This window comes from Stenella coeruleoalba (genome assembly GCF_951394435.1).
Source record: "Stenella coeruleoalba genome assembly, chromosome: 15".
Taxonomy (NCBI): domain Eukaryota; kingdom Metazoa; phylum Chordata; class Mammalia; order Artiodactyla; family Delphinidae; genus Stenella; species Stenella coeruleoalba.
In genome coordinates this window covers 15,111,069-15,136,511 of record NC_137161.1, presented here as the reverse complement: position 1 = coordinate 15,136,511, position 25,443 = coordinate 15,111,069, and the positions used below count along the sequence as shown (strand labels likewise).

Here is a 25,443-nt window from a genome sequence, read left to right as displayed (position 1 = left end):
AAGGCCCCCCCAGGCAGACCTGGCTCTGTTCCAGACTCCAAGGGACAAAAGGCAGGCCGGGCAGCGGTGCTACGATAATGATTTCTGTGGTTAAGTGGTAAACACCTGTTACGGCTGGCTGTTCGCCTCCTGGGGGGACGGGGAGGGGCAGGTAAAGTTCAGGGATGGGGGCAGGGGGTAAGGCAGATCCTCGTGACCAAGTTCTCTATGGACTCACTCTGGTTATAGGGCATTGAAGTGGGCCTCACTCTGCCAAGCTCATCCCCAAGCCGCCATCTGGTTCTAAGTATCCTCCTCCCGACCCTGGCTGGGGTCCGGAAGTACACCAAGAGCCCCTCATCCAGCGTGGGAGTATCCTGGGCTTGGCTGGTTGTGTCCTGGTATATACCTATACAGATGGTCCCCAACTTACCATGGTTCAAGTTACGATCTTTTCACTCTGCGATGGTGCAAAAGCAATACGTGTTCAGTAGAAACTGTACTTTGAATTTGGATCTTTTTCCAGGCTGGCGAGATGCAGTCAGGTTTTCTCTCCTGATGCTGGGCAGCGGCAATGAACCTCAGTTCCCAGTCAGCCACGTGTTCGTGAGGGTGAACGGCTGATACACTGACAACCATTCTGTTTCTCACTTTCAGTACAGTATCAATAAATTACATGAGAGATTCAACACTTTATTATAAAATAAACTTTGTGTTAGATGATTTTACCCAACTGTAGGCTAATAGAAGTGTTCTGAGTACATTTAAGTGGGGCTAAGCTAAGCTAGGATGTTTGGTAGGTTAGGTGGATTAAATGCATTTTCAACTTATGATATTTTCAACTTAAAATATTTTCAATTTACGATGGGTTTATCGGGACATAGCCCCATGGTAAGTCGAGAAAGTATATATGTACGCTATATGTACATATATACATTCCCTTCTCACACTAATGACTCATATGTATTTTCAGAGAAGTCACCTTAAAATGAAGGAATGCAGAGCTAACAGTGACATTCAGACGACAGCCAAGCTGTATGTACTAGGTGGGTGAGTTTGTCTAGTTCAAGGCACTTAACCTCTCTGTGCCTCAGCTTCCTCTTCTGTAAATGGGGAAAATAGGATTGGTTTCATAAGATGTCATGAAGAATAAGATAATACATGGAAAGTACGGTCAACAGTGGCCCAGAGTTAACCACTTTATATGGGCCAGTTGCTGCCATTGTTACTCCAGAGGCCCTTTTAGAGACGATCCAAACACTGCAATTTTCCTCCGACAGATGAGGAATCTGATGGTCCAGAGGAGGCAAGTGACCTTCCTGTATTCGTGTTCCGTGTTACATAACTAATTAGCACAAACATAGCAGGTTGAAACAACATGGCTTACTGTCCCCCAGTTTCCATGGGTCAGGAGTCCACACACAGCTTGGCTGGGTCTTCTGATGAGGGGCTCCCAAGGCTGTCATCAAGGTGTCAGCCAGGGCTGCAGTCTCTCCGAGGCACAGGGCCCTCTTCCAAGCTCACATGGTTGTTGGCAAAATCCATGTCCTTGTAGCTGCAGAACTCAATGGCAGCTTGCTTCTTCAGGGCCAACAGGAGAGCCTCACTCTCATCAGGAAGGTCCCAGACCCTCTTATCCATATTTTCAACTGATTAAGCCTGGCCCACCCAGAATAATCTCCCTTTTTACTAACTCAAAAACCAACTAATTCAGGACCCTAATGACATCTGCAAAATCCTTTCACAGGTGCTACCCAATGTGCCCTTACCATAGGGGTGACATCCATCATATTTAGAGGTCTTGCCCGTACTCAAGGGGAGGGAATAGACAGGTTATGTACTCCAGGGGGCAGAAATCTTGGGGGTCACCTTGGAATTCTGACCATCCCATTCCCCAAAACCACATAGCAAATTATTGGCAAGGGGGAATCCATTTGGCCTATAGGCCTCTCTCTGCCCCAGGAAGGAACTGCCCCATACAGGGGTCAGTGCTTCTGGTGCTTCAGAAGATTGGCAGGATCATGAACAAAACTGGCCCAGTATTGTCCAAAACCACTCTGCATCCCCTGCCCAATTCTCAGAAATAATATGATACCAAGCTCCACTCAGAGTTAGCATTCCACATAAATTAACCCCTGTCCAGAGTTGACCAGCTGGGGTGCTGTAAGAACCAGCCTTTAAGATGGCTTCTGACGAGTCCTGCCTCCTGCCTTCTGTAGTCCCCTCTCACAATGAATAGGGTTGACCCCTTTGATCAATGGGATTTAGTAGAAACGACAGTGTGCGACTTCTGAGGTTCGGCCATAAAAGGTGTTATAGCTTCCACCTGTCTCTCTTAGATCACTCTTTGGGAAGAGCCAGCTGCTGTGTCATGAGGACACTCAAATCAGCCCTATGGGGGTCCACATGGCAAGGAACTGAGGACTCCTGCCGACAGCCAGCACCGCTTGCCATGTACGTGCACCATCTTGGGAGTGGATCCTCCAGCCCAGTCAAGCTTTCAGATGACTGCAGCTCTGGCCAACATTTTCACTACAATCCCATGAGACTCCAGAACCACCTAGCTAACTCCTGACCCGTGGAAACTATGTGAGATATTTACATTGTGATAAATCCCTAAGTTTGGGGGTAATTTTACACGGCAATAAAAGATACAGGGCTTTCTGGAACTAATACCTCACCCAAAAGATGTGTTTATGATGAGGATAAGGTGCCACTTAGGGAACACTTCCTATGGACCAAGTTCTGACCCACCTCCCTGGAGCCCATTGGAGCCCAAAGTAACAGCTAATGAAGGTGAAATCCAAATCCCGGGATCCTGAGCTAATCTCACACCATCCAACCTAGCCCTACCGCAGTCGATAATGTTCTATATCTGCTCTATCCAACAGAGTGGGCACCAGCCACGTGTGACTACTGAGCACTTGAAATGTGACTAGTGCCACTAAGGAACTGAATTTTAATTTTTTGAATTTTAATTAATTTTAATTTAAACACTCACATGTAACTAGTGGCCACTGGATTGGATAATGCAGATCGAACAGATGGGAGGAACTGGGACTTCCCTGGTGGTCCAGTGGGTAAGACTCTGCACTCTCAATGCAGGGGGCCCGGGTTCCATCCCTGGTCGGGGATCCTGCACGTATGCCGCAACTAAGAGTCTGCATGCCACAGCTCAGAAGTCTGCATGCCGCAGCGAAGATCTCACGTGCCACAACTAAGACCCAGCACAGCCAAAATAAATAAATAGATAAATTAAATTAAATTTAAAAATAAAAAAAAGGATCTTACCCACCTCAGAAGGTTGTTATGAGGATCGAGAGGCATCAATGGTATCTGACCAGAGCCTACCAGCTTCGATGCCCAGAGGCCAAGCAGGTGGGCAGACTGTGGCAAAGCAGAGAGCCTGCATCTAAAACAGGTACCCGCCCATCAGCAACTCCCAGCGGCTGCCATGCAGCCTGAGAGTTGCCAAATCTTGATTTTTTTCCCCCAGGGAGAAGTAAGGAATCAGTCTGGATTTTTATGGGAAACATCCTCACTTTCATAGTCGGCAACTAATTCAAGGATTTCTGCGTTTGTTTTTGAAACACGGTGCCGCTTAAACAAAAGTCCGAGGTAGGCAAGACATGGCCCACCGGCCAGTGTGCATGTTCTGACTTTCCTCCCTCCTGTCCGGGCTCTTTCCTGGCGTCTTACATCTCTGCCTCTGGTGTCTGGTAGCAATTACCTCAGGCTCCACTGAGATCAAGGGAAAGGATGACGTCTGATGAACTTAAAAATGATAGAGGCAGGCGATCTAGAAAGTACCAGGTTTTATTATCTTTTTATCAAAAAATCAGTAACAGACAACAGTGTGAGGTGCTCACTCCCAACATGGCCAGAGGAAAAGGACACCAGGGGAGGAAGAGGACCCAGCCAGCTGGGACCCTGGGGTTATGGTGATGAAAGGTGAGGGAAGCAAGGGTAATTCCCCCCCCAACCCCAGCCAATGGGGTCAGGAGGTGTCGCCTGCCCTGGCTAAGCCACTAGGCCTCTCCAGGCCTCTCCTCTCTGGAGAGGAAGGGTCACAGATAACAGGGCCAGGGCCTGATCAGCCCTCCCCCATCCCCCTTTGTCTAGGGAGACAAAGGTCATCTCAGCAAAACTGGGGCTGTGACTTGTTAAACCAGCTTAGTTCTCGAGCTGTGCTGTCCAACCGTCGCCAGTGGGCTCTGCCTACATGTTTGGTACACCAGCCACCAGCCACGTGTGGCTGCTGAGCGCTTGAAATGTGGTTACTATGACTGAGGAACGAACGTTTGACTTCGTGTAGTTTTAATTGATCTCAATGTGGCTAGTGGCTGCCATATTGGATAGCACTGCTCTCCAATTTTCTCTTAAGTTAGGAGACAGCAAATGAAGGAACCCCAGCTAGGCTCAAAGCAAAAGCTGGAGAGAAGGTTTCCAGCCCAATCAGGAGGAGGCACCAAAGAACAGGACCAGAGAAAAAGGCAAAAATCCACTCAGCCACACGAAAACTCACTCGCTCAACCACCCAGCTTTACGTGGGAATATCATAGCACACTATTTCCTGAAAAAATATATTTATCTATTTTGCTAGAACCAAGGAAGAATAATAATATATTACATGAAAAAGAGACACAAATATCCCATCCCCTAGGTTATGTTTTGGGATCTGCTAGAAAACTATATTTCAGCAAAAGCTTCTTAGAGGAAGCAGCTTTAGAAAGGGCCAAGGTCATAAGCAGGGAAGTATGAAGAATTAAAAAGACAAAAAACACGGGGAGGGGATTTAAAGAAAAAGAGGCAAGAGGGAAGGAGAGGCCCTGTCTGAAGCTATAAATAGTAAAAAAAAATTAATAAAAATTATATCTCCAACTCTGCTCTCTCTTTCGAGTAACAAAAACAAAAAACATTAAATACAAACGTAGCAAGTACTGTGGAAAGGTGCAAGAGGGAGGAGAATGCCTCGGCTTCTGTGTATTCTTGCCCAGGTAGAGACGCTCTGTACAAAGGAATGAACCATTAAAAAAAAATCCCACTAAAAATAGATTTATGAATATTCTACAAGTCCATTTCACAATGAACTTTCAGCTCTTCTCCCCACCCTCCCCAAATAAAAAATGTTGATTTCCAAAAGTCACTTGGAAGAGGCTAGAATGGCCCAAGGTGTACCACAGACTCTCATAGTGTGGTTGCAGGTGCCCTTTGAGGGACACATCTCCAGGTGCAGATAGATGGTTCTGGTTCCTTCTCCCAGCTCCTGGCAGAGGGGCCAGGCTGTGGAAGGAAGGGAGGGAGGGAAGAAGGCCGGGGGTGGGGGCCCCCCTCCAGCAGGATTCACACAATAGCTTAGAAAGGCTCTGGATGAGGCCTGTTCAGTACAGGCTCTCAGCTGGGCCTCGATTCTAAACCGGAAGATGAAGAAACGATCCAATCCCAGACTTGGACTTGAGAAAGGCCAAGTTTAACCCTGTTTTTCTGCTGGGACAATGGAGGCCCAGAGAATCAAGAAGAGGCAGGCAGGAACAGTAGAAGATGATGTCTCTTCTGACACTGAAACCCTAATCGGAGCTGGAGATGCTGATAGATCAGGACTGGGTTGCCCTCCCCCTCCCCTAATGTCCACCCTTCAAAATCCTTCAGCGGCCCTTCCCCGTGAAGTCCAAGCAGGTGCTCAGGAGGAAGCTTCAGGCATAGAACTCGTTGGTGGGGGCTTTTTTGTAGATAGGTTTCTTGCCCAGGTCGTAGCTGCCCTCGTCCTTCTTCTTCATGCGGTACACCAGCAGCAGGACCAGGAAAATGGCAAAGAGGATGCCCACGCCACCGCCCACAATCAGAGCTGGAGAGGAGAGAGGGGAGCGGTGAGGTGAGAGCTGGCTGCCCGTCGCGACCTCGGGGTACACTGGCCACTTCCGCCTGGTCGGTTCTCCTACCACTAGACGTCCTCGCCATCACTCCCCTGGGTGTGCTCTGCTGATGCCTTACTGAATTTGATTCTCACAACCTCATTAATGAGAAGGGGGTCACTGTAAGTCACCGAAAAAACCATAGAACCAGAGTGACAAAGGCACCATTCCAACCCACATCTGCTTGAGTCCAAAGCCAGGCTCTTTCTCAACACCAGGCCAACTCCCAGCTCAGCCCTGAGCCAGGAAGAAGAGAAACTGCAGGCTGTGGAAATCCCCCTTAAACCTACTTACCCCATGGTCCTTAGCACAGCGAGCTCTCTAGCTGACCCCGTGTGCATGCATCCCTGTGCAGACCTACATGTCTATAGACTGGTATATACCTTCTATACACACGCAGGTATATGCTACCATACACAGTTACCACATGCAAATGTGTCCACACTCCTACGTTATAGATAACTATATATGTGGTTTGGGACTTCCCTGGCGGTCCAGGGGTTAAGACTCCATGCTTCCACTGCAGGGGGCATGGGTTTGATCCCTGGTCGGGGAACTAAGATCCCACATGCCGCACGGTGTGGCCAAAAAAAAAATTGTACATGTGGTTTATGTCCCTACATACGAACTCAGTGCTTAAGGCCTACGTTCCATTCCTATCTCTGCCACTTAACTGGCTGCGGGATCTAAGTAATAAAATTCCTTCATCTCTCTCATTGCAAAATGGACACAATAGTGCCTTTCTCATAGGTTTGTCCCCAGGATGAAATAAATTAATCCACTTAGAGAGCTCAGAACAGTGCATAGCATATGCTCAGTACTCATTAATGATGAACCTTCGTGGTTTATATCTGTGTCCCTAGCACCCTGAATCATTCTGGCACAACAGTAGGTGCTTAATACATGACACAGTTTGGCTCAGAGAGGAGCACTGGCCGAGGGCACCTGGTTAGTGTCAGGCAGGTGTGGGCTTTTCAGGTGAACGTTATGTTCTCTGTATGACACCAGGCTGCCCGGAGGGCTCACTCCTGTTTGTTGAGCGGGCAGGGATATCTCCCAGAATCCTTTCTGTAGCAGATTGAGTCCCCTAATTCAGTCTTAACCTAAGAAGATTAATTTTCTGCCCCTGCACACACTCCAAATCCATGCACAGAATGGGGACAGAGTGGCAGAGAATCAAATCAGGCTCTTTCTTGACTAAAATGACGAAAAAGCAGCAACAAAGTACCCCCAGGAAATACCAGAAAAAGGACGTGGACTATCAGGTATCAACCCCCTTCCCGTTTCTATCGCCTTTCCCTCTGATGACTCCTCTGTTAGACCCTTGGTCTGTGCTGGGATTCCCCACAAGGTCAAGGACAGTCTCAGAAGTGCCTGTGGTCCTAGGTTCCAATGCCAGGTCTACCACTATCTGGTCTTGTGCCTTTGGACAAGTGACTAGGCTTCTCCAAGCTTCAGTTTCCTTATCTGTAAGAGTATAGATAACCATACCTGGCGGATGTGGTTGTTATGGGGACTCAGTGAGGCAGGTGCATTAATCACACGGCACATGACAAGCACTGGATAAAGTCCCAGGTGCTTTTTTAAAACTACTGGAATGGAGGGTCCCACCTCAGCTAGCTCGACAATATAACTTTTCAACTGAAGATCTCACACTTGTGTAATTCTCCATTGGAAGTATTGAGATGACCCGGTTCTCTCTTGTTAAATGACCCAAAGTAAGCGGTTTGCTTTCTCTGGGTCTGAGTCTCTCTATGTATAAGAAACAGTTGTTTGGACTAGATCAGTGGTTTTTACGTTTTTCTTTAAAAGCAGTAGAACGGTTAGTTGGTAAAAGCCAAAACCTTATCCCACATCCACCAGATAAAAGTGAAACTCTGTGGGTGAAGAAAGATGGGGCAGGCTTTACCTCTGAACTTCCACCAAGTAGTTTGAAACTTACAAAGATTAAAAGGTCTCTAAGGGCCCCTCTAGTTTCGACAGCATCCCTCACCCCACCCACATCACACATAAAGTTCAAAGAACATTGACTCTGGGACCCGTGGGCCAGGGTCAGCGCTGAGCTGGGCCCAATGTCCCCAGGGGTTATACCCTGGCAAGATGCAGGCAAGATCCTTCATCTGTCCTGGTTGCAGGCAGCGCACAGGGCTCTTTCCCTGTACCTCCAGCCTACTCGGAGCTGCCGGCCCAGCTGCTTGCCAGAAGACAGGAAAAACCCAGCCTGGGCCCAGGGTGCCCCTTCACCAGGCTGGTTCATCCAGGCTGGCCCTCGGCCTGCAGAATCTGGCCAGAAAGGGAGTTCCCTCTGACAAAGCCCCCCACCCAGCTTTGGGGACCCCCACAGCTGCCAGAGAAGAAGAGAAGAAGCCAAATACCACCCCAGCTGAAGATCCCACAGCCAGGCTACACAGAGCCACTCCTGCAGCCTCTCCCCGGGACAGAGCTTTCGCCACACAGCACATTACAGTCAAGAGTGCTACAGCTCTTGCCAAACACGTACTCTCTCTAGGCCTCTGTTTCTTAACCTGGCCCATGAAGTCTCCCTGGGTGCCACCTACTACTAGTGTACTGTACTGTACCGTCTACTATTGTGAACTATACTGACAAACCAGAACGGCCCTTTACAGTTTGCCAAGTTATTTTAGATTCTACTTTTCATGAAGTCATGAAACCCAAGGGGATAGCACTGTACCCATTTGCAGACACGGAAACTGAGGGTCATTTCATCCACTGAGGCTGGAAAGCTTCTCAGCCTAGGTCACAAGGCTGCCAAGTGACAGCAGGGGGAGGGGAAGACAGCCCAACCCAAAGGAGCCTCTGGGCTTTCAGGGGACGTTTTCAAGGTAGGTTAAACTTTTAATAATTGACTCCCCAGGTGCTAAACTCAGGCTGGGAAAGTGCTTTGTAAATAAGAGAAGGACTTATGGCAAGTGAATGACTCAACATTTATTATTTTAGCCCTTGGTATGTAATTCTTCCTCTCTGTGCAACAGGCTGAGCACAGAGTCTTTGGGGAAGTGTCATCCTTCAAGGCCCCAGGGCACCCAGGGGTTGTAAGGAAGGGGTACCAAGTTGCCTAACGGGCTAGAGGCATCCTTGCCTGCAGCTCTATTCTGCCCCCACCTGAAGCCCTCTCCCCCTTCGGGGTATCTTGTGGGAAGCGTGGGACCTTACCTGCCAGAACCTCTGTCCTCTCAAAGATGTTGCTGCCCTGGGCTGTGCTGGACATGGACACCTTGCTGGACACATCCTCGTCCCCACCAAAGGGTGACATCCTCTTGGGGATGACCTCATTCTCCTCCAGTTCCTTGGGTTCGGTGGGGACCCGGCTCCCAAGCCCTGTCTTCTCAGGTATGTGGTTATCTAGAGGCACCTGGATAGAGGGAAGGAAAAGAGACCAACACTCAGCATGGTTGGGGGAGGGACCCAGGGCAGGGGACAGGGACATTCAGCCAGGTGAGGAATCTGGTTCTGCATCTCGCTGGCCAAACCACGTGGTCCTAGAGCAGAAATCAGCAACAACCTCTCAACAATTATGCTGTCAACTTTTCTAGTAAATCTGTCCCAAAAGGGGAATGAATAATGTGACCAAGGGCACAGGGAAGCAGGTGTTCTAGAATATTCTAGAGTAACAGAATATTACTATTCTATTCTGGAGGGTGGTTTGGCAAAACTGCAGAAATAGCTTCTCCATTAAGGCAGCAATTTTATCTCTGGGACTCTGTCCTAAGGGGCTAATCAGAGATTTGTGTAAAAGATGCTTGCTGCAGTGTTGTCATTGAAGGATCAAAAAATCATAAACCTCTTTTCCATCAATAAGGGAAACTGGGTGAACTCTGATTACGCAGGCCATAAAAATGACTAGGAAAAACATTTAATTACGTGTGGAAATACTCATGATCACTTTAAGTGAAAAACGAAGTACATAGAACTGTATGTATAATTCGATATTAATGTTGGGAAATACCTAGAAACGCACACTAAAAAGGAGGCTGGAAACACATCTAAGTGTTTATCACTTACTGATTACCCCTGCAGAGAGGATGGCTTGCCCATGACCCACAGTTGTGCCTGTCCCAAGAGTCCAGGGCCACAAATAGAAGCCTCTTGCAGAGTGAGGTCAGACTCCCACTTATTCTGCTCCCCTCAAGAGGTACTAAGAACAGGAGAGGCAAAAGCGTGTAGCTGCTTACCAAGGGATGGATCACTTCCGGGAAGATAGGGCTGTCCTCTGAGTCATCTGTAAGGACAGAAAGGCCGTGTGAATGTGAGGTCGGTTACCCCCAGGTCAATGACCCAGGGCTGGTGGGAGTTCGAATTCACAATCGGCCCCCAAATGTTCAGTGTCCAGCAGGTGATCATTCCCACCCCAGCCGCAGCCATCTCATCTGTAAAATGGGGCTCCTGAGACCTGCCTCCCTGGCTCTTTCACAGGAATGTTGAGCTGGTAACTGGGCAGATTTTTTTGTCAGCTCCAAACTCTTGCTCCATATAGATCCCAGGACCAACAGCATCACCCGGTAGCTGGTTAGAAATGCAGAATCTCAGGGTCCACTAAATCGAAATCTGTATTTTAACAAGATCTCCAGGGGATTCATTTGAGAAGAAGCTAGATTGCAACAGTAGATATTAGAAATTGCAATATTCGTGTATTTCCCGAGGGTGTGGTAAATGCCAAGGGCTTTCACTCAGTCCCAACTCCACAACACAGACACCGATGCACTGTCATTTCTATTCCCATCTCACAGATGAGGAAACAAAGGCTTAGAGGTCACCGAGTGGCAGTTGGAACTCGGGACTACGTGTCTCCAAAGCTCAAACTTCAAATTATTACACCACCTCACACATAGGAGGGATGCTTCTTGCAGTTCTGTCTAGCCCGGCAGCCGGAGCCAGGAAGTCACAGACCAGGAGAGTTACCGGCCCCTGGTCTGGGCCCCTTCACTACTCCCACGCCCTCCGAAGCAGGGGGTTTGCTCTCTGTTCCCACCCACACCGCTCTCGTCACCTTGTCCCCAGGCTTCTGAGCTGCTCCCTTTCCTTTTCAAAGGAAGAAAAACACTCAACAGTCCTCCTCCCCACGCCCACCCCACCCAACCCTGTCCGAAGGTGGACAGGTTCGGGCTGGCGCAAAGATAGAACTAAAATTGAACTCAAAGCAACAAACCATTTGCCCAGAGAGGGTTTCAGGGATGGGTTGATCCGGCAACTTTGGTTTCCCCCCTTTTTAGGGGGAGGGGCACGATAGGAAAATCCAACTTCAAGGCGGGGTCACCCTTGTAGGAGGAAGAGGATGGGTTCCCTCCAGCCCTGGGCCCTGGCCTGCCCACCACACCCTCCGTACCCAGATCTCCAGAGCCAGACAGCTCAAAGTCATGGGGCTCCTGCCCAGGTACCCCAACATCCTCGTCGTCCGGTAAGTCTCCGGAAAAGTGTCGGCCTTCTAGGAGGTCTCGGGGGTCGATGACCTCAGTTTCTCGGATCTAGGGTAAAAACAGGAGACACATCAGTCAGTCGCCTCCCAGTGCTCTATAGCAGCCCCTGAACCCTGGAGAGGCAGTGAAGTGGGCGTTCAGGAAGGTGAGCTGGGGTGCTGGAAGAGGATCAGGCCAGAGCCTGGAGACCTGGGTCCTGGCCCCCTCCTGGCCCCTAACTTGCTGTGTGACCTTAGAAAAATCCCGTTCCCATTCTGAGCTAATAAAAATATAAAGGTGGTCATGAACCGAATATAAATACCTTAGGTGCCCTGTACTGAGGCACTTGCTATATGCCAGGCTCTGTTCTTAATAACTCTAAAGGCCAGTCTTTAATTCCATTTTATAACTGAGGAAGCTGGGTATCAAAGATATTAAATCATTTTCTCTTGGTGACGGGAGTAGCAGATGGAGAAGTGAGGACTCCACATAGGGCTGCCCGCCTTCAGAGCCACTGTTCCCCATCCACACTCCAGGGCGCTATGATGCTATCACAGCTGATTCACCCACGGCAGGGAGAGGGCCACTGGTGCTGGTCACGCCCTGTCTAGGACAACTTTCCCAGCTGAGTCGGACGGGGCTGGGACAGGCAGGGCTGGCCCACCCACACCCCAGGACAGCTTCGGGTCAGGGCTCTGCCTGGAGCTAGGGACTCAAGAGTACATGAGCACACTCGTGTGTTCAGCCTTCCAAACATCTCCCACAGTCATTCTGCGGTGTGCTAAGTGAGCCCTGCCTCTGCCCTCACGGACCACCCACTCCAGGACCCGTGTGTATCACTCAGCTGCCACCTATTGGGGCTAGCTGTTCCCAGCAGAACCTTAGGTCCATCCCCACTGAGAAGCTTTCAAAAAGAAAGTATGAAAGATCCAGGAAGGCGAAGAACTTTCCCCAAGTCCTACAGAACATCAGCTACCCTGCTCCCATCCCCTCAAGTTCAGCTGAGTGTAAAACAAAGCTCCTTCAAGAGAGTCGGGAAATATATGGGATGCGCACCACCCTTCCCCCTAGCTTCTGGGTTAAGCCTTCCTCTGCCCACAGAACAGCAGCCCTGGGCAAAGTTCATTCTTTCACTAATGAACTCAAATATTAAAATGCCTATTATTTCCCAGAAGCGTCAGGGTTTCGAATACATTCAATACACACCCCTGCCCAAGACATTCTCTTTTCCCCAACCCCCTAACTGCAGGGGGTGGAAGGTCTCCTCAGAACCAGGAACACCAGCTGGAGCCCAGGGAGGCCCCTGTCCTCCCATTTCACAGAATTTGCAAGATGAGTCCCGGACACAGCAGTGACTTGCCCAAGGTCACACAGTGAGTTAGCTACATAGCTCAGGAAAGAGGCCAGGGCGTGCTTCTGACTGCCCAAGCTGTCCTTCACCCAGCAGAGACTTGCCAGTAACACAGGGGAGAGCCTGAGAAGGAACATCCGTTCCTAAGACAAGGTTACCATCTGTGGGAGAGGCCCAGGCTTCCGGGGAGAGGTGGGCGGAACCGGACTATCATATCAGGTCCCCTTCCACCCTGTCAAGGGCAGCTGGATTCCCGGAAGGGAGCAGGGTCAGGCCGGGAGGAAGACAGTGGGCAGGCAACCCCCCCCCACCGCCAAGGCGAGAATCTCTGCTGAACGCTTGATACACGTGGGGGTGGGGAGCCAGAAGGGGTTAAGCCCTGGTGGGGGATGACTTCATGACTCGGGAATCAGGAGCTGTGGGGTTGCCGGCGCTGGAATTCCAGCCCCCGCACAGCCCCATGCCTGTGGCTTCAGTTTGGCAGCACTGGAGGAAGGCTCCTCCGTGGTTGCGCAAGCTGCCTGTACCTAGGGTGGGGTCCCTGTGCTCTACCCCCATCTCCTGCTGCAAATTCCCCTGGGGCCCAGAATCAGAAACAGCAGGACCCCAGCGGCTTACTACACTAAGCACTTAGCGTGAATGAGCTCCACCTCATAGCCCTTATTTGCAGAAGTATTAAGAGGCGGGGGAGGGGGGGAGGCGGGGGGCGGGGGTGGATGCTCAGAAAATAAGTCCCTTCCCCAAGATCACCCAGGCAAGAAAGTCCCCACACTGGACCGGAACCCAGGCATGGGTCACCTGAGCCTTTAGCCACATACGGATAAACACATGCATGAACACACGTGTACACAGAGTGCCCACCTACCTCGGTTAGGAGGGAGTCCTGTCAAGCGGAGGTCAAACCCAGCCCAGGAGGGAAAGAAGGTACTTTGGCCACTTGCTTATCTGGCCTGGAGACAAGTCAGAGCTCAAAGTCCTCAAGATGGGGGCTAGGGTCCCAACACTGTGTTGTTTCAGGCTGAGACGTTCCCCTACCTTCTCATTCCCAGGAGCCACAACTGGTTATTTATGAATCCTGCCTTTCTTTTAGTGGGTGAAAGTGCTGAGGAGTGTTTCAAAACAACCCACGGGATCAGCACACTGACTGGTTGGTAACAGCTCTGTTTTACGTCAGGAAATGAAGACCAAGTCTGCAGCAAAACCCAGGCTGAAAACTAGATTGATTCCTAGTTCAGCCATCTTGGGGGTCACCGGGTCATCCCTAACCCTTCATTTTTTGTTGTTGTTGGGTTTTTTTTGGGTTTTTTTTGCTGCGGTACGCGGGCCTCTCACTGTTGCGGCCTCTCCTGTTGCGGAGCACAGGCTCCGGATGCGCAGGCTCAGCGGCCATGGCTCACAGGCCCAGCCGCTCTGCGGCATGTGGGATCTTCCCGGACCGGGGCACGAACCCGCGTCCCCTGCATCGGCAGGTGGACTCTCAACCACTGCGCCACCAGGGAAGTCCCCAACCCTTCATTTTTATACCAGGTTCCTTGAGAGCATAAATGACTTTTCTTAAGGTCAGGAATGGCCAGAATTAGCCAGGATTAGATCCCATCAGACACCTATCTCAGCTCTAAAAGGACAGGGATTGGGAATTCCCTGGCAGTCCAGTGGTTAGGACTCTGAGCTTCCACTGTAGGGGGTACGGGTTCGATCCCTGGTTGGGGAAGTAAGAACCTGCATGCCATGTGGTGTGCCACAAATAAATAAATAAATAAGCAAGCGGGACAGGGATCCCTAAAGGAACCTGCATGGCGTGTGGTGCGCCACAAACAAACAAACAAACAGATAAATAAATGGGCAGGGATCCCTGAAGGCTGCCTTAGATGAGCCCAGGTGCCTCTTCCAGCAAGTCAAAGGGCTTAGGAGGAGCTCTGTGAGGTGTACTGATGGAGGACACAGGAAATTAAATCCTCTCCAACTACAGAAGTGGCCCCTTCTCTGCCCAAGACCCCTAACAAGAGGGAAATTCCCAAGTGGGCAGAATCCCTAAGACTAGACCAGTAAGACGCAACCAGGCTCCCTGGGATTGTGGGCAAGTATCCCTTTTGTGTCTGTGTGTGGATGGGGGGATGCCAAGAGCCCTCCCTTCCCCCACCCTCTTTTCAGACAAGGCCCATTCAGTCTGAGGTGGCTTTGAAGAACCAGGCCCCCCAGCAGCCAGGCCGAGCCCTGACCAGAGAGGGACTCCACCCTGCACCTGGCTCACCCCATCCCTGCCCGGGGAGCGTGTGGTCACACGTGTGTGCACGCAGGTCTGGGCCCTCAGGTCTCTCTGTATCTTTGTCCTACTCATAGACACACAACAGAAATCAGCAGCTGAATCAGCAGACCCTGGTGGGCACCTGGGGCTGCTGCCTGGAGGTTTAGAGATGCTGGATGCTTCCCCAGAGCCTCCATAGCAAAGAAGAGGGGTAGGCGCTATTTTGTGCTGTGAAGACTAATGCCTACCTACAGAAGGTGTCTGAGGCCCAACCATCTCACTTTATTACCCAGATTAAAAGATAAGGGCCTTTGCCAAGGTCACCCAAGCAGAACTGGACTTAGAACTTAGGTCCCTAAAAAAAAAAAAAAAAAAAGAACCTAGGACAGAAATAGAGACACAGATGGAGAGAACAAACGTATGGACACCAAGGGGGGAAAGTGGCGGGGGGTGGTGGTGTTGGGATGAATTGGGAGATTGGGATTGACATGTATACACTAATATGTATAAAATGGATAACTAATAAGAACCTGCTGTATAAAAAATAAATAAAAATTTAAAAATTAAAAAAAAAGAAAGAACCTAGGTCTCTGGGCTCCTGGGTTGGACTTGTCTTCCTTTCCCACTTCTAGGGTCTGGGCTGCCCCTAAAGGGCTCAGCAAATCCACGGGCAGCAGCTGTCACTCCAGATATAACCCACATCCAATCCTTAGGCGATTGGCATGAAGCTAGGAAACGTCAGCAACCCTACTGCAAAGTCCTACAGCTTCAGTCACCCAGGAAAATCATGGGGCCAGTACCCACGTATGAGCGTATTTTCTCCGTATGAGCTGTTTTTATTGACACAACAGCCTTGTAAGGTGCTCTACCCATGTTGCCGGAAAGAGAGCTTCAGTTGAGTCATTCATGTAAAGTCACAGAGCTAGAAAGCGACAGAGGTGGGATTCAAACCTAGATCTTTCTCAAGACCATGTCTTAGCCACAGCCAGACTTCTCACTGCCACCCACAATTTACCTCTCCACCCCAGTGCCACAGCCCAGAGCGTACAAATTCCAGGCCAGGGCTCCAGGGCACCCCTTCCCCTGGTCAGGGAGTAAACAAAGGTAAAAGTGATATTGCTTAAACAAAAGAACAGAAACTTGGCTGGGACACCGGGGAGAAGTTCAGGGTCAGAGAACGGGTGGGAGGAAAAGAGAGGCGAGCCTTCCCCCACCTGGCCCTTCCCCAGGGGAGGAAGCCACCCCCAGGGGTCAGGGACACACTCGACCCTTCTTTCGGGGGTGAGACCAGAAGGTCAATTGGGCAAGCCAAATTTGGGGGGAAGCTGGGATGCCGAGTACCCTGGGCCCTAACTGCTGAGCCCAGCACGGTGGTCCTGGCAGGAGATCCCCAGAAGGGGCCACTGATCCAGGCATGGTCCTCCCCCATCCTCCTTCTGAAGGGTCAGATATCCCCTAGAATGAGCAAAAGCTGGGTGCCACAATCAGGACTCTACATGTTGGCAGAAATGGAAGGATCCACCACCAGAGTGGTGACCTGTGAAGGCAGTTCCACCAGCAAACCACAGTCCTATCACTCCCTAACTATACAAGCCTGGCCATTTATTTCACATCTTAAAGCCTCAGTTTCCTCTTTTTGTAACCAGGGCTAGTAGCACCTTGCTGAAGGATGAGGATTAAGTGAAACGCATTGGGGTGTGCAAGGGACCCAGCACGTGGCCTGGTACACAGCAGGTGCTCAGTGAGTAGCAGCTATTATTAATCCCCATCTGCCTTCCTTCTGGCTGAGGGGATTAGTGCTCAAAGGGTCAGAGAGACCTGGGAAAAGTTGTCGAAGCAGTTGCATTGCTAGAAAAGTGGTTGGTGGGTGGGGATGTGCTTTGCAAACTGCGCAGGGACATACCCTATAGCTTGTTATTTATTTTGCTTCCGAGACCAGAGACTCTTTAACAACCAGTCAGGCCCCCTGATAGAAGAGAGAAAGGCCCAGAGATGGGCAGAGATCTGCGCAAGGTCACACAGCTTGGAGCACCTGTCCTAAGCAGATAGAGGCAGAGGAGAGACCAACTGCGTTTTTCCAAAAAGAGCAAACGGCAGTGACCAGAGAGACACTTGAAACTCTACTTGGGGACCTGTATCCCCAGAGTATTTCCTGACCTGCCTTGAGGATGAAAAAAATATCTAGAAGGCCAGAAGAAACCACACACAAATCCAGGACCTGGTGTGCTGGTATGGGAAGGGTTAAGCCAGGTCTGGGGATGGGGGTTCGAATGTCGGCCCTGCCCACTCCAAGGTCGGGTTACTAGGAACACAATCGCTCAGGAGAGAAGCCAGGCCTGGCATTGCCAGCAGCTTTTCACCAATCCCCCCTGCCCATCCAGGGCAGCTCCAGGACCCAGGGGTGCCAGCTAGTAATAGAGACTGGAAGGGGAAGGGTGGGGGGAGCTTCTGGACATCCCCCTGGCCGAAGCTGATGCGGCATCCTTGTCACTAACACCCCGGATAATCGTGGGAGATTCTCTCTCTGGGCCTCGGTTTCCCCACCTATGAAAGGCGATTCTCAAAGAGACAAGCCTTCCTCTGTCTGGAGGCCTGGTAACCAAGCTGGGGACTGCTCCGATTACCGATTACCGGTGGAGACAGCCGGGAGGGGGCTGGTTCCCTCAGGGCCGCAGAGACAGAGGTGCATTGAAGCTGGGCTGGTAATCTAGGCAGCGGATCCGAGGTCCCTGCTGGATCCGAGGGCAGGGTATAAACAAGCCTCCCGTGTTCTCTAGGGCAGAGTCGATATAGCCTTGTCTCGGCCGATTAGATCAGCCCTGGGTGCTGGCTTCCTGCCCCTTCCCAGCCTCCCCCGCCGCCCGGGGAAGCCACAGCTCCAGATCGGGTCAGTCTGTCCCGCAGACGTCTTTTGGCTGGGCTTCCCCAGGGCAAGGAGTGTCCCAGCCGTTGGTCACCACTGCCCCCATGCCCCGAGGTTGAACAGTACAGCCAGTCCCCCGCAGGCCTGGCCACGACCGGCGGGCCCCACCAAGTCACTGTTTCCACACATACCAGCCTCTCCCTGCCTCCCCTTTCCATTACCCCAGGTGTCACCTGACTAGCAGCCTCTGCTACTGTGCCAGAGAAAACTGGGGCAGCCGAGCTCCAAGCCTGAAGGAGGGGGAGGGGGGATGCAGAGTAAAGCAGGAGGGAGGGGGCTGAGTAGGAGGGCCTGGGGCTGGGGTGGGAGGTAGGGAGTCACAGGGGTGGGTAGGGGGGACCACAGAAGGCTGAAGCTGTTAAGAACTGTTAGGATCACAGAGTGATCTTTTTGGGGACTCCTGGAGCCCTGTGAGAGGGATAAAAAGTTCTGAACCCCAAGAACCATAACTACTGGTTTACATTTCTCAGCGCGCACACAGACAACTGCCTCCCCACGCCAACCTCTGGCCAGGTCAAGAACCCTTGTCTAGCCACTAATAATAAACTAAACTTAAACCAGAGCTTCACAAGTTTGCCAAACACTGATGACGACCCGGAGTGACACAGGTGTTTTATAGAGGACGCTGGGGCTCACACCAGCCAAATGACTTATTAACTAACTGCGTGTCCCTGGCTGAGCAGTAGGGCTGAGACGGGAACTCAGGTTTTTCTGACGTGAAACGTACCCATTTTCCAGTCTCCCAGCCTCCCGGGGACAGGGCCAGAGGGGACCACGCCCAAAGATCACCAGTGAGTTAATAACAAACCCGCCCAAGTCAGGTTGCTTGAACTCTTAGGGTTAAATCAGGCCCCAGCTGTTGACACAAGCCTTCTCTCTCCCTAGGCATCACACGATGAAAACATCTGAAAACTGGCATTCCAGAACACTGCACCTTTTCTGTCCACCATCACACTCCCTCCCCCAGAGCCCAGGGCGTTTTTTTTTTTTGCAATTCCCTCGGCCTCTGGACTGGAAACACCGGCCCTCCCCCTACTGCACAAGGCTCCTCCAGCATGGGAGGCCAACCCCTGCGGCCCGGGCAGTGTCCTGGCTGTCCGGTCCCCCTGCCCCGTCTCTCTCCAGGCTGAAAAATTGCTCAGCGGGGGGATTCCTACCGATCCCCGCAGGAGGGGTAGGGCTGCCGGGAACTGGTTCTTGTTTAAATATCAACCCATCCGATAATTAACAAACTTCTAAGACAAACAAATAGGAGATTTGGGCTCTGTCAGCCCCACCCTAGACTCCTCCCTTCCCACCTTGCAGCTGTTGGGGGGAGGGGAGAGAGCTCTCCTGGGGCCCCTGAGGGTGGGATCCTCTAAAGGAAAGGACCATCTGGCAACAAGGCAGCCTGGGCAAAGCTGGGAACTTTCGCTGAGGCCTCCTGCCTACCAGGCGGGCTCCTAAGAGCTCCACTTGCGGCCTTGTCATCTCCTACAAGCCTCCCCACAAACCCCATCTTCTTATAGACCAGAAAGCAGAGGCTTGGAGCGGCCCAGTGGCCTGTCCCAAGCCATGGGGCTGGTAAGAGGGGGGGTTTCACATCTCTGGAGTCAGGTCTGCCTAAATCCAAATCAATGTTCCAATCCCAAGAAGCAAGAGAGAGCGTCAGAAAAATCAGAATCCTGGGATCAATCTGGACTGTACCAGCTTTGCTCTGTAAACTCAGACCAATGGTAGCTTCAGTTTTGCTTTAAGGGAGGCGGTGGGGGGGGGGGGCGGGGAGCACTACCTGCCAGGGGTCACTTATTTTCTTCTCTTTTGCTCTACGTAATCTTTTTTTGTTTTTAATTGAAGTACAGTTGATTTACAATGTTGTGTTAATTTCTGCTGTACAGCAAAGTGATTCAGTTATACGTATATATACAATCTTTTTTATACTCTTTTCCATTATGGTTTATCAGAGCATATTGACTATAGTTCCCTGTGCTATAGAGTTGGACCTTGTTGTTTATCCATTCTATGTGTAATAGTTTGCATCTGCTAACCCCAAACTCCCGCTCCATCCCTTCCCCACCCCCTTTCCCCCTTGGCAACCACAATTCAGTTGCAGAGGTCAACTCTATTCCGTCAGAGGCCACACACAGGCAAGGCGCTGTGAAGGTCTGGGGCCTAGTACTAGTATTTCCTGTATGTCCCTTCAAGGCCCTGGACACTAGGTGACTATCGCTAATAGGCCCCCAAAGGACAAGGTGAAACTCTGGAGCTCATGCCAACATGCCCACTGCAGGGCCATCCTATTAGCGAAGAGGCTGAAAGGAAATGGGTGACTCAGGCAGGCCAGCTACCACTCTCCTCCAGTGACTCACAGAGCCCTGTCCAGCCCCTTCCCCCAATTTTAAGTCGTCACTTGGAAATCACACCCACCAGTCCAGGAGGCCGAGGACAGCTAGGAGCCAATTCCTCCCAAGAGGGACCTGGGGCGGGGGAGCCAGGCCAGGCTTCCCACCCCCTCATTCAGGCCAGCTCAGCGCTCCAAGTACTTGGAAAAGCCCTGTTTCCAGGAGCTGGGGATGGAAGGAGCTGAATGTCTCCACCACCCGCCTCCCCACCATTGCTTCTTGCGTAGACTCTTAACCAAGGATGCCAAGAAAGCTCCTCTCCCCCCGCCAGAAAGGACCCTTTAGACGGCTTTGGTCCAACAACCTCATTCCAGAGTGGGGGACACTGAGACCGAGAGGGCATGTTTGCTGAAGGTCACCCAGCGATTCAGAAGGAGGACCCAAGGCATCTACTATCAAACCCAGCCAATTTCCTCATCTGGAATGTTCTCCGAGGACCTGCAAATCAGACACCTTGTGTTACCTGACAGACCTGGTCCTGACCTTGGCAAGCCCCTACGTTCCTCTGAGCATCACTTTCCTGTAAAAATGGAGATAATAATACCCACCTCACAGTATCACTGGGAGGCAATCATGTCAGTAAGAAATAACCTCAGTGCACCTTTTAGAATGAAGTTACATGCATACATTTATTTGTTCATTCATACACACATTTCCTGAGTACTAACTATGGGCCAGGTATTTCACTGAAAGTGAATAGAGCAGAGTTCCTGGCCTGGGTGTGTCGGGGGCTGGAAGAGGGGAGGAGGAGGAAGGGCTCAGAATTTGATGGGGTATGTTAATACCCTCATGAGCCATAAGTTTCTTCAAGGGAGGGAATGCCTTAGATGTCTTTATGGTTTCCACAACCCTTTCAAAGAGTAGCTACTTAATTATTAATAGAATACCCGAGCTGGAAGGGGCTCTCTATTCAGTTCAAACTCCATTTTACAGATGGGGGATGTCAACCCAGAGAGAGAAAGGGACCCAATCTCACACAGCCCTCCAAAGCATGGCCCAAATATTTTCCTTTGGTAGCTCTCTGGGCTTCTAAGAATTCCAAAGAACTCTCTCTGGCCACTCAAGGGTCCTAGATCCCCTGGGCTTCCGTCCCCACCGCTACTTCCAAGGAGAGAATTCTCAGGAAGACCAGAAACATCTCTTAGCTAAAGTACACGGGGTGCGTGGGGGACACTTCCCCAGGACTGACTGGGCCTGGTGCCACGTCTGTGCCCCTGGGCAGCAACACCACGGGGCGGGGGTCCAGCTCCCAAAACAAGGCTGCCTTTAATTGGCCAGGGAGGGAGTGGCAGGAAGGCAGATCAGGGGAATGCTTCCAGCTGGACAGGAAGAACTGGTTTAGGACGGCAAGCCCCACCTAACAGAGAAGGGTCTGGCTCAGCCTGTGTTCCCTTCCCAAAACCTGTGGCACTGAGGGGGCGGAAAGGAGGGCACTACCCATGGGGAGGACAGGCCTTTGGCTTAAACCTAAACTTTGGGCAGTGGCCCCAATAGCATTATTGGAGGGGGACTACAGGACAAGAGATTCTGATGGCCTGTGAGCTCTCTGCTACCCCAAGATGGTACCATTTCACCTCACCTGTAAAATGGGCATAATATAATCCCCACATGCTAGGGTTTTTATGAGAATAAAATACACCAGACCTGGTATATGGAAAACACTCCATAAACAACAACTGTTATCACCAAAACCGTTCTCTCTGGGCCTCAATTTTCTCCGCCTGCAAAAAGAAGAGTGTCGACCGGATCATCTCTGTGGTCTAATCCAACTGTGACTAGGTCTGATTTTTCCAGCCACAACCTTGGGAGGAAGAAAAGTGCTGGGAGCAGGGTGCGGGGGAAAGGGGGGAAGCCCTGGGACCCAGTTCAAGGTGGAAGATCTCGTAACATTAGCCAGGAAGGGAGCGCTGAGGTCAGGATGAGAGAGACGGACATCTCTCTCAGGAAGCAGCTGTCTAGGGCTCACTTCTCCAGCTGATGGGTCACCACATACCCTCCCCCAAACCACATCCTCCTCACTGCCCCCAGGCACAGCTGCCTGCTCCTCCCCCGACCCCCCAAGCACCTGCAGGCTTGGCAGCCCCTGAACCGAGACCGGCATGTTACCTCTCAACCACCAGGGTCTTTCCCCTTTTCCCCACACCACCCAGGCCGATGCGACATGCCATGCCATTCCTTCGGATGCCTCCACAGCTGTGACGCCAACACATCCTTCAGCGGCCTAGTTGAGAGCACTGCACGGGGAGCAGCAGGCTTGGGTTCGAGTCCTAACTCAGCCACTCACCTTTTGGCGAGGTTGCCCTTCTTAGTTTGGGGAAGTCATCACCTCACTCTGGCCCTCGGTTTCCTTCTACCCCAGAACTCCTTGTGGCCGGCCCGCCCCGAATCTTTTATGGATTCTAAAGAGTGACCCAGGGATGAGACATAACAGCAGCCACTCAGAGTAGCATCAGACTACACGTCAAGATACGTGCAAAAGAGAAAAAAGGGACCTGGAAGCCTGTCTGCTTCATTTGCATCTGACTCAGCCTCTTATCAGCTGTGTGACCTTGGGCAGGTTAGTTGACCTGTGTAGCCTCAGGACCAGTTTAAAACAGTAAACAGAAGGGCTGAGTTAAACTAGCTGATAGAGCCACTACAACAGCTATTAGAAATAGCTATTAGAAAGCTATTAGGACAGTACCATAAGCACTAAATGTTTGCTGTCATCACTCAGGGCTGCAGTTGTACGTGGGGACGGGGTGGAAGGGGGGCTGGGGTCAGGGGTGGGTATAGCTCAGGGTCTCACCCATACCTCAGATGAAGCCTGCCAGGCAGAAACGAGCACCCCTAAGTAATCCCAGAGGAATAGGAGCCCATAAAGAATTAACATTAATGATTAAACGCCACTGGACTTGCTCTCCCCAAAACCGAGGTTTAAGGGCACCAAGGAAGCACAAAGCCCAGGCTTTTTTGGGGGGCGGGGGTCAGATTGCCTCTCAGCAATTCCTGCACCCCAACTTCCCAGATGTGATTGGCTCACTCCTTCCCAGCTGGCTGCTGGGACGAACGGAGCTTCTGGTGGGCCCCAGGCTTTGTAAACTACAGCAGGGACCAGTAAGCGCTGAGAAGGACGCTCCTCGGCGCTCACTGAGACCTTCTCTTCCCCCAGCCCCCCTTCACCCCACCCCAAAGTGGGAACTTTAGGTTTCCCCAGCGCTAAACGCTCTTCTGGCGGAGAGCAGAGACTTGACTCCTGGCCAAGTGGTGAGCCTAAACCGTCCCCTCCAGTCCGCCCTTGAAAAATCAGCGTCCCAACTTTGTAGGGACCCTAAAGAAGCACTGGTCACCTCCTGTCCCAGTCCCCCATACGCTTTGGGCCGATGGGAAAATCGAGACTCAGAAGGGGCAGGGCCTTGCCCGGAGCCACAGGCCAGTGGCAGGGCTGCGGCCAGAACGGAGGTCAGGGCTCACTCCTTGCCCCGGTGTGTGAAACAAGGCCCTGCAGAACCCTAAACCCCTCCCCATTCCTAGTACAGGCAGCCCTCTTCACTCCCAGGCCATCTCGGATTCTAGAGGGCGAGAAGGGGCGTCAGGGTTCCGAGCCTGCCCCAGGATCACCAGGGAAGGGGCGAGAGGGTGAGGGGAAACGAGGTGACACCAGCTTAGTCACGTCCGAGCCTTGAGCCCGCGGCGGGTCTGAGGCCAGAGGGAGACGGGAAGCGCAACAGGCTGGGGGCGCACGGCGCGCGAGGGAGCCCCCCACCCCCCCTCTCCCCGGAGCCTCCCTGGGACCCTGGAGCCAAGTTTCCAACAAAGTGTCTCTGGCCTCTGCGTCTAACTGGGGGCGGCGCATCCCCCTCCCCATTGCCCCCGCATCGCAGGATCCCAGGAACAAAGGAGGCACCAGTCCCCCCCCCGGGGATCTCCCAGTACCCACCGACTCGGCGGCGACGGCAAGGGCGCCCACGAGGAGCCACAGCAGCGCGAGCAGGCGGGCGGGGGCCATCGTACCACTGTCCGGAGAGAGCGCGAAGGCTGGTGGCCAGGGCTGGCGCGCGTGCCCTCTTATAGGCGGTGATCGGTCCGCCCCGGCCCCGCCCCGGCCCGCCCCCGTCGCCCGCACCCGCCAGGAATTCCCCAGCGAAAGCTGGGCCTCCGGGGCGCTACGCCTGCCCGCCCAGCTGGAAACCCGAGGGACCCGCCCCGTGGACCGGGCCGCTCAGTCCACCCGAATCCCTGACCTCCAGCAACCCGGATCCCCGATTCCCTGCTAGGCAGGTGACGGGAGATCACTGTGCCTAACCCCCTTTTACAGATGGGCAACTGGGGAAACTGAGGCCCACGGAAAGGAAGGACTTGTCCAGGGTCGTGAATTTAGATTAGCCCTTCCAACCGGGTACGCTGCCCTCTGAGGGACAGAAGACTTTCCAAATGGGCAGTGAATGCGGGTTGTTTTAAGGCAGGGGTCAGCCATCATTTTCTGTAAAGAGCTAAATATTTTAGGCTTTGCAAGCCAGATGGTCTCTGTCACAATTACTCAAACTCTAGCACAGCAGCTCAAAGGCAGCCTTAAATGTTAATACTTAAAAGAAGGACAGTGGCTGTGTCCTGATAAAACACTATTATGGACTCTGAAATTTGAATTTCATATAATTTTCACGTGTCACGAGATAGCATACTTCTTTTGATTTTTTTTTCCCCCAACCATTTAAAGATGTAAAACTATTCTTAGTGGGCTGAACACAAACAAGCCGCAGGGCAGACTTTTTAGTCTTAGGGTGGCTGACCTCTGTTTTAAGGGATTTGTTTTCCAGATTTTGAACTTCTTAAAAAGTTTGATCTCGGGCTTCCCTGGTGGCGCAGTGGTTGAGAGTCCGCCTGCCGATGCAGGGGACACGGGTTCATGCCCCGGTCCGGGAAGATCCCACATGCCGCGGAGCGGCTGGGCCCGTGAGCCATGGCCGCTGAGCCTGCGTGTCCGGAGCCTGTGCTCCGCAACGGGAGAAGCCACAACAGTGAGAGGCCCGCGTACCGCAAAAAAAAAAGTTTGATCTCTTTGAGAACCGGTGGACAAGTTTATCTTAATTCTGAGATCTGCTCCCACCCTTTGTAAAAGATAGTTTCATGTTCTCCTTATCCCCTGAATATCCTCCTTACAGTGTGTATTTGTGTGTGTGAGTGTGTGTGGGGGGGGAAGGGGTTTGGTAAAGTTCTCTGAGGCCCCAAGTACAAGTACTGTTGGAATGATTAGGGGGG

The 25,443-nt window shown here is 51.8% G+C and overlaps 1 protein-coding gene across 1 annotated transcript; it reads right to left on the bottom strand.

The window, feature by feature from the left end:
- Positions 1-4,294: 4,294 nt before the first annotated feature.
- On the bottom strand, positions 4,295-24,302 carry SDC4 (syndecan 4). Its single transcript, XM_079944742.1, has 5 exons — positions 24,125-24,302; positions 11,236-11,374; positions 10,085-10,131; positions 9,066-9,264; positions 4,295-5,824 (listed from the first exon to the last, which is right to left on the bottom strand). The coding sequence occupies exons 1-5, from the start codon at positions 24,191-24,193 to the stop codon at positions 5,673-5,675; spliced, it is 606 nt and encodes a 201-aa protein (XP_079800868.1). The 5' UTR covers positions 24,194-24,302; the 3' UTR covers positions 4,295-5,672.
- Positions 24,303-25,443: the final 1,141 nt, after the last annotated feature.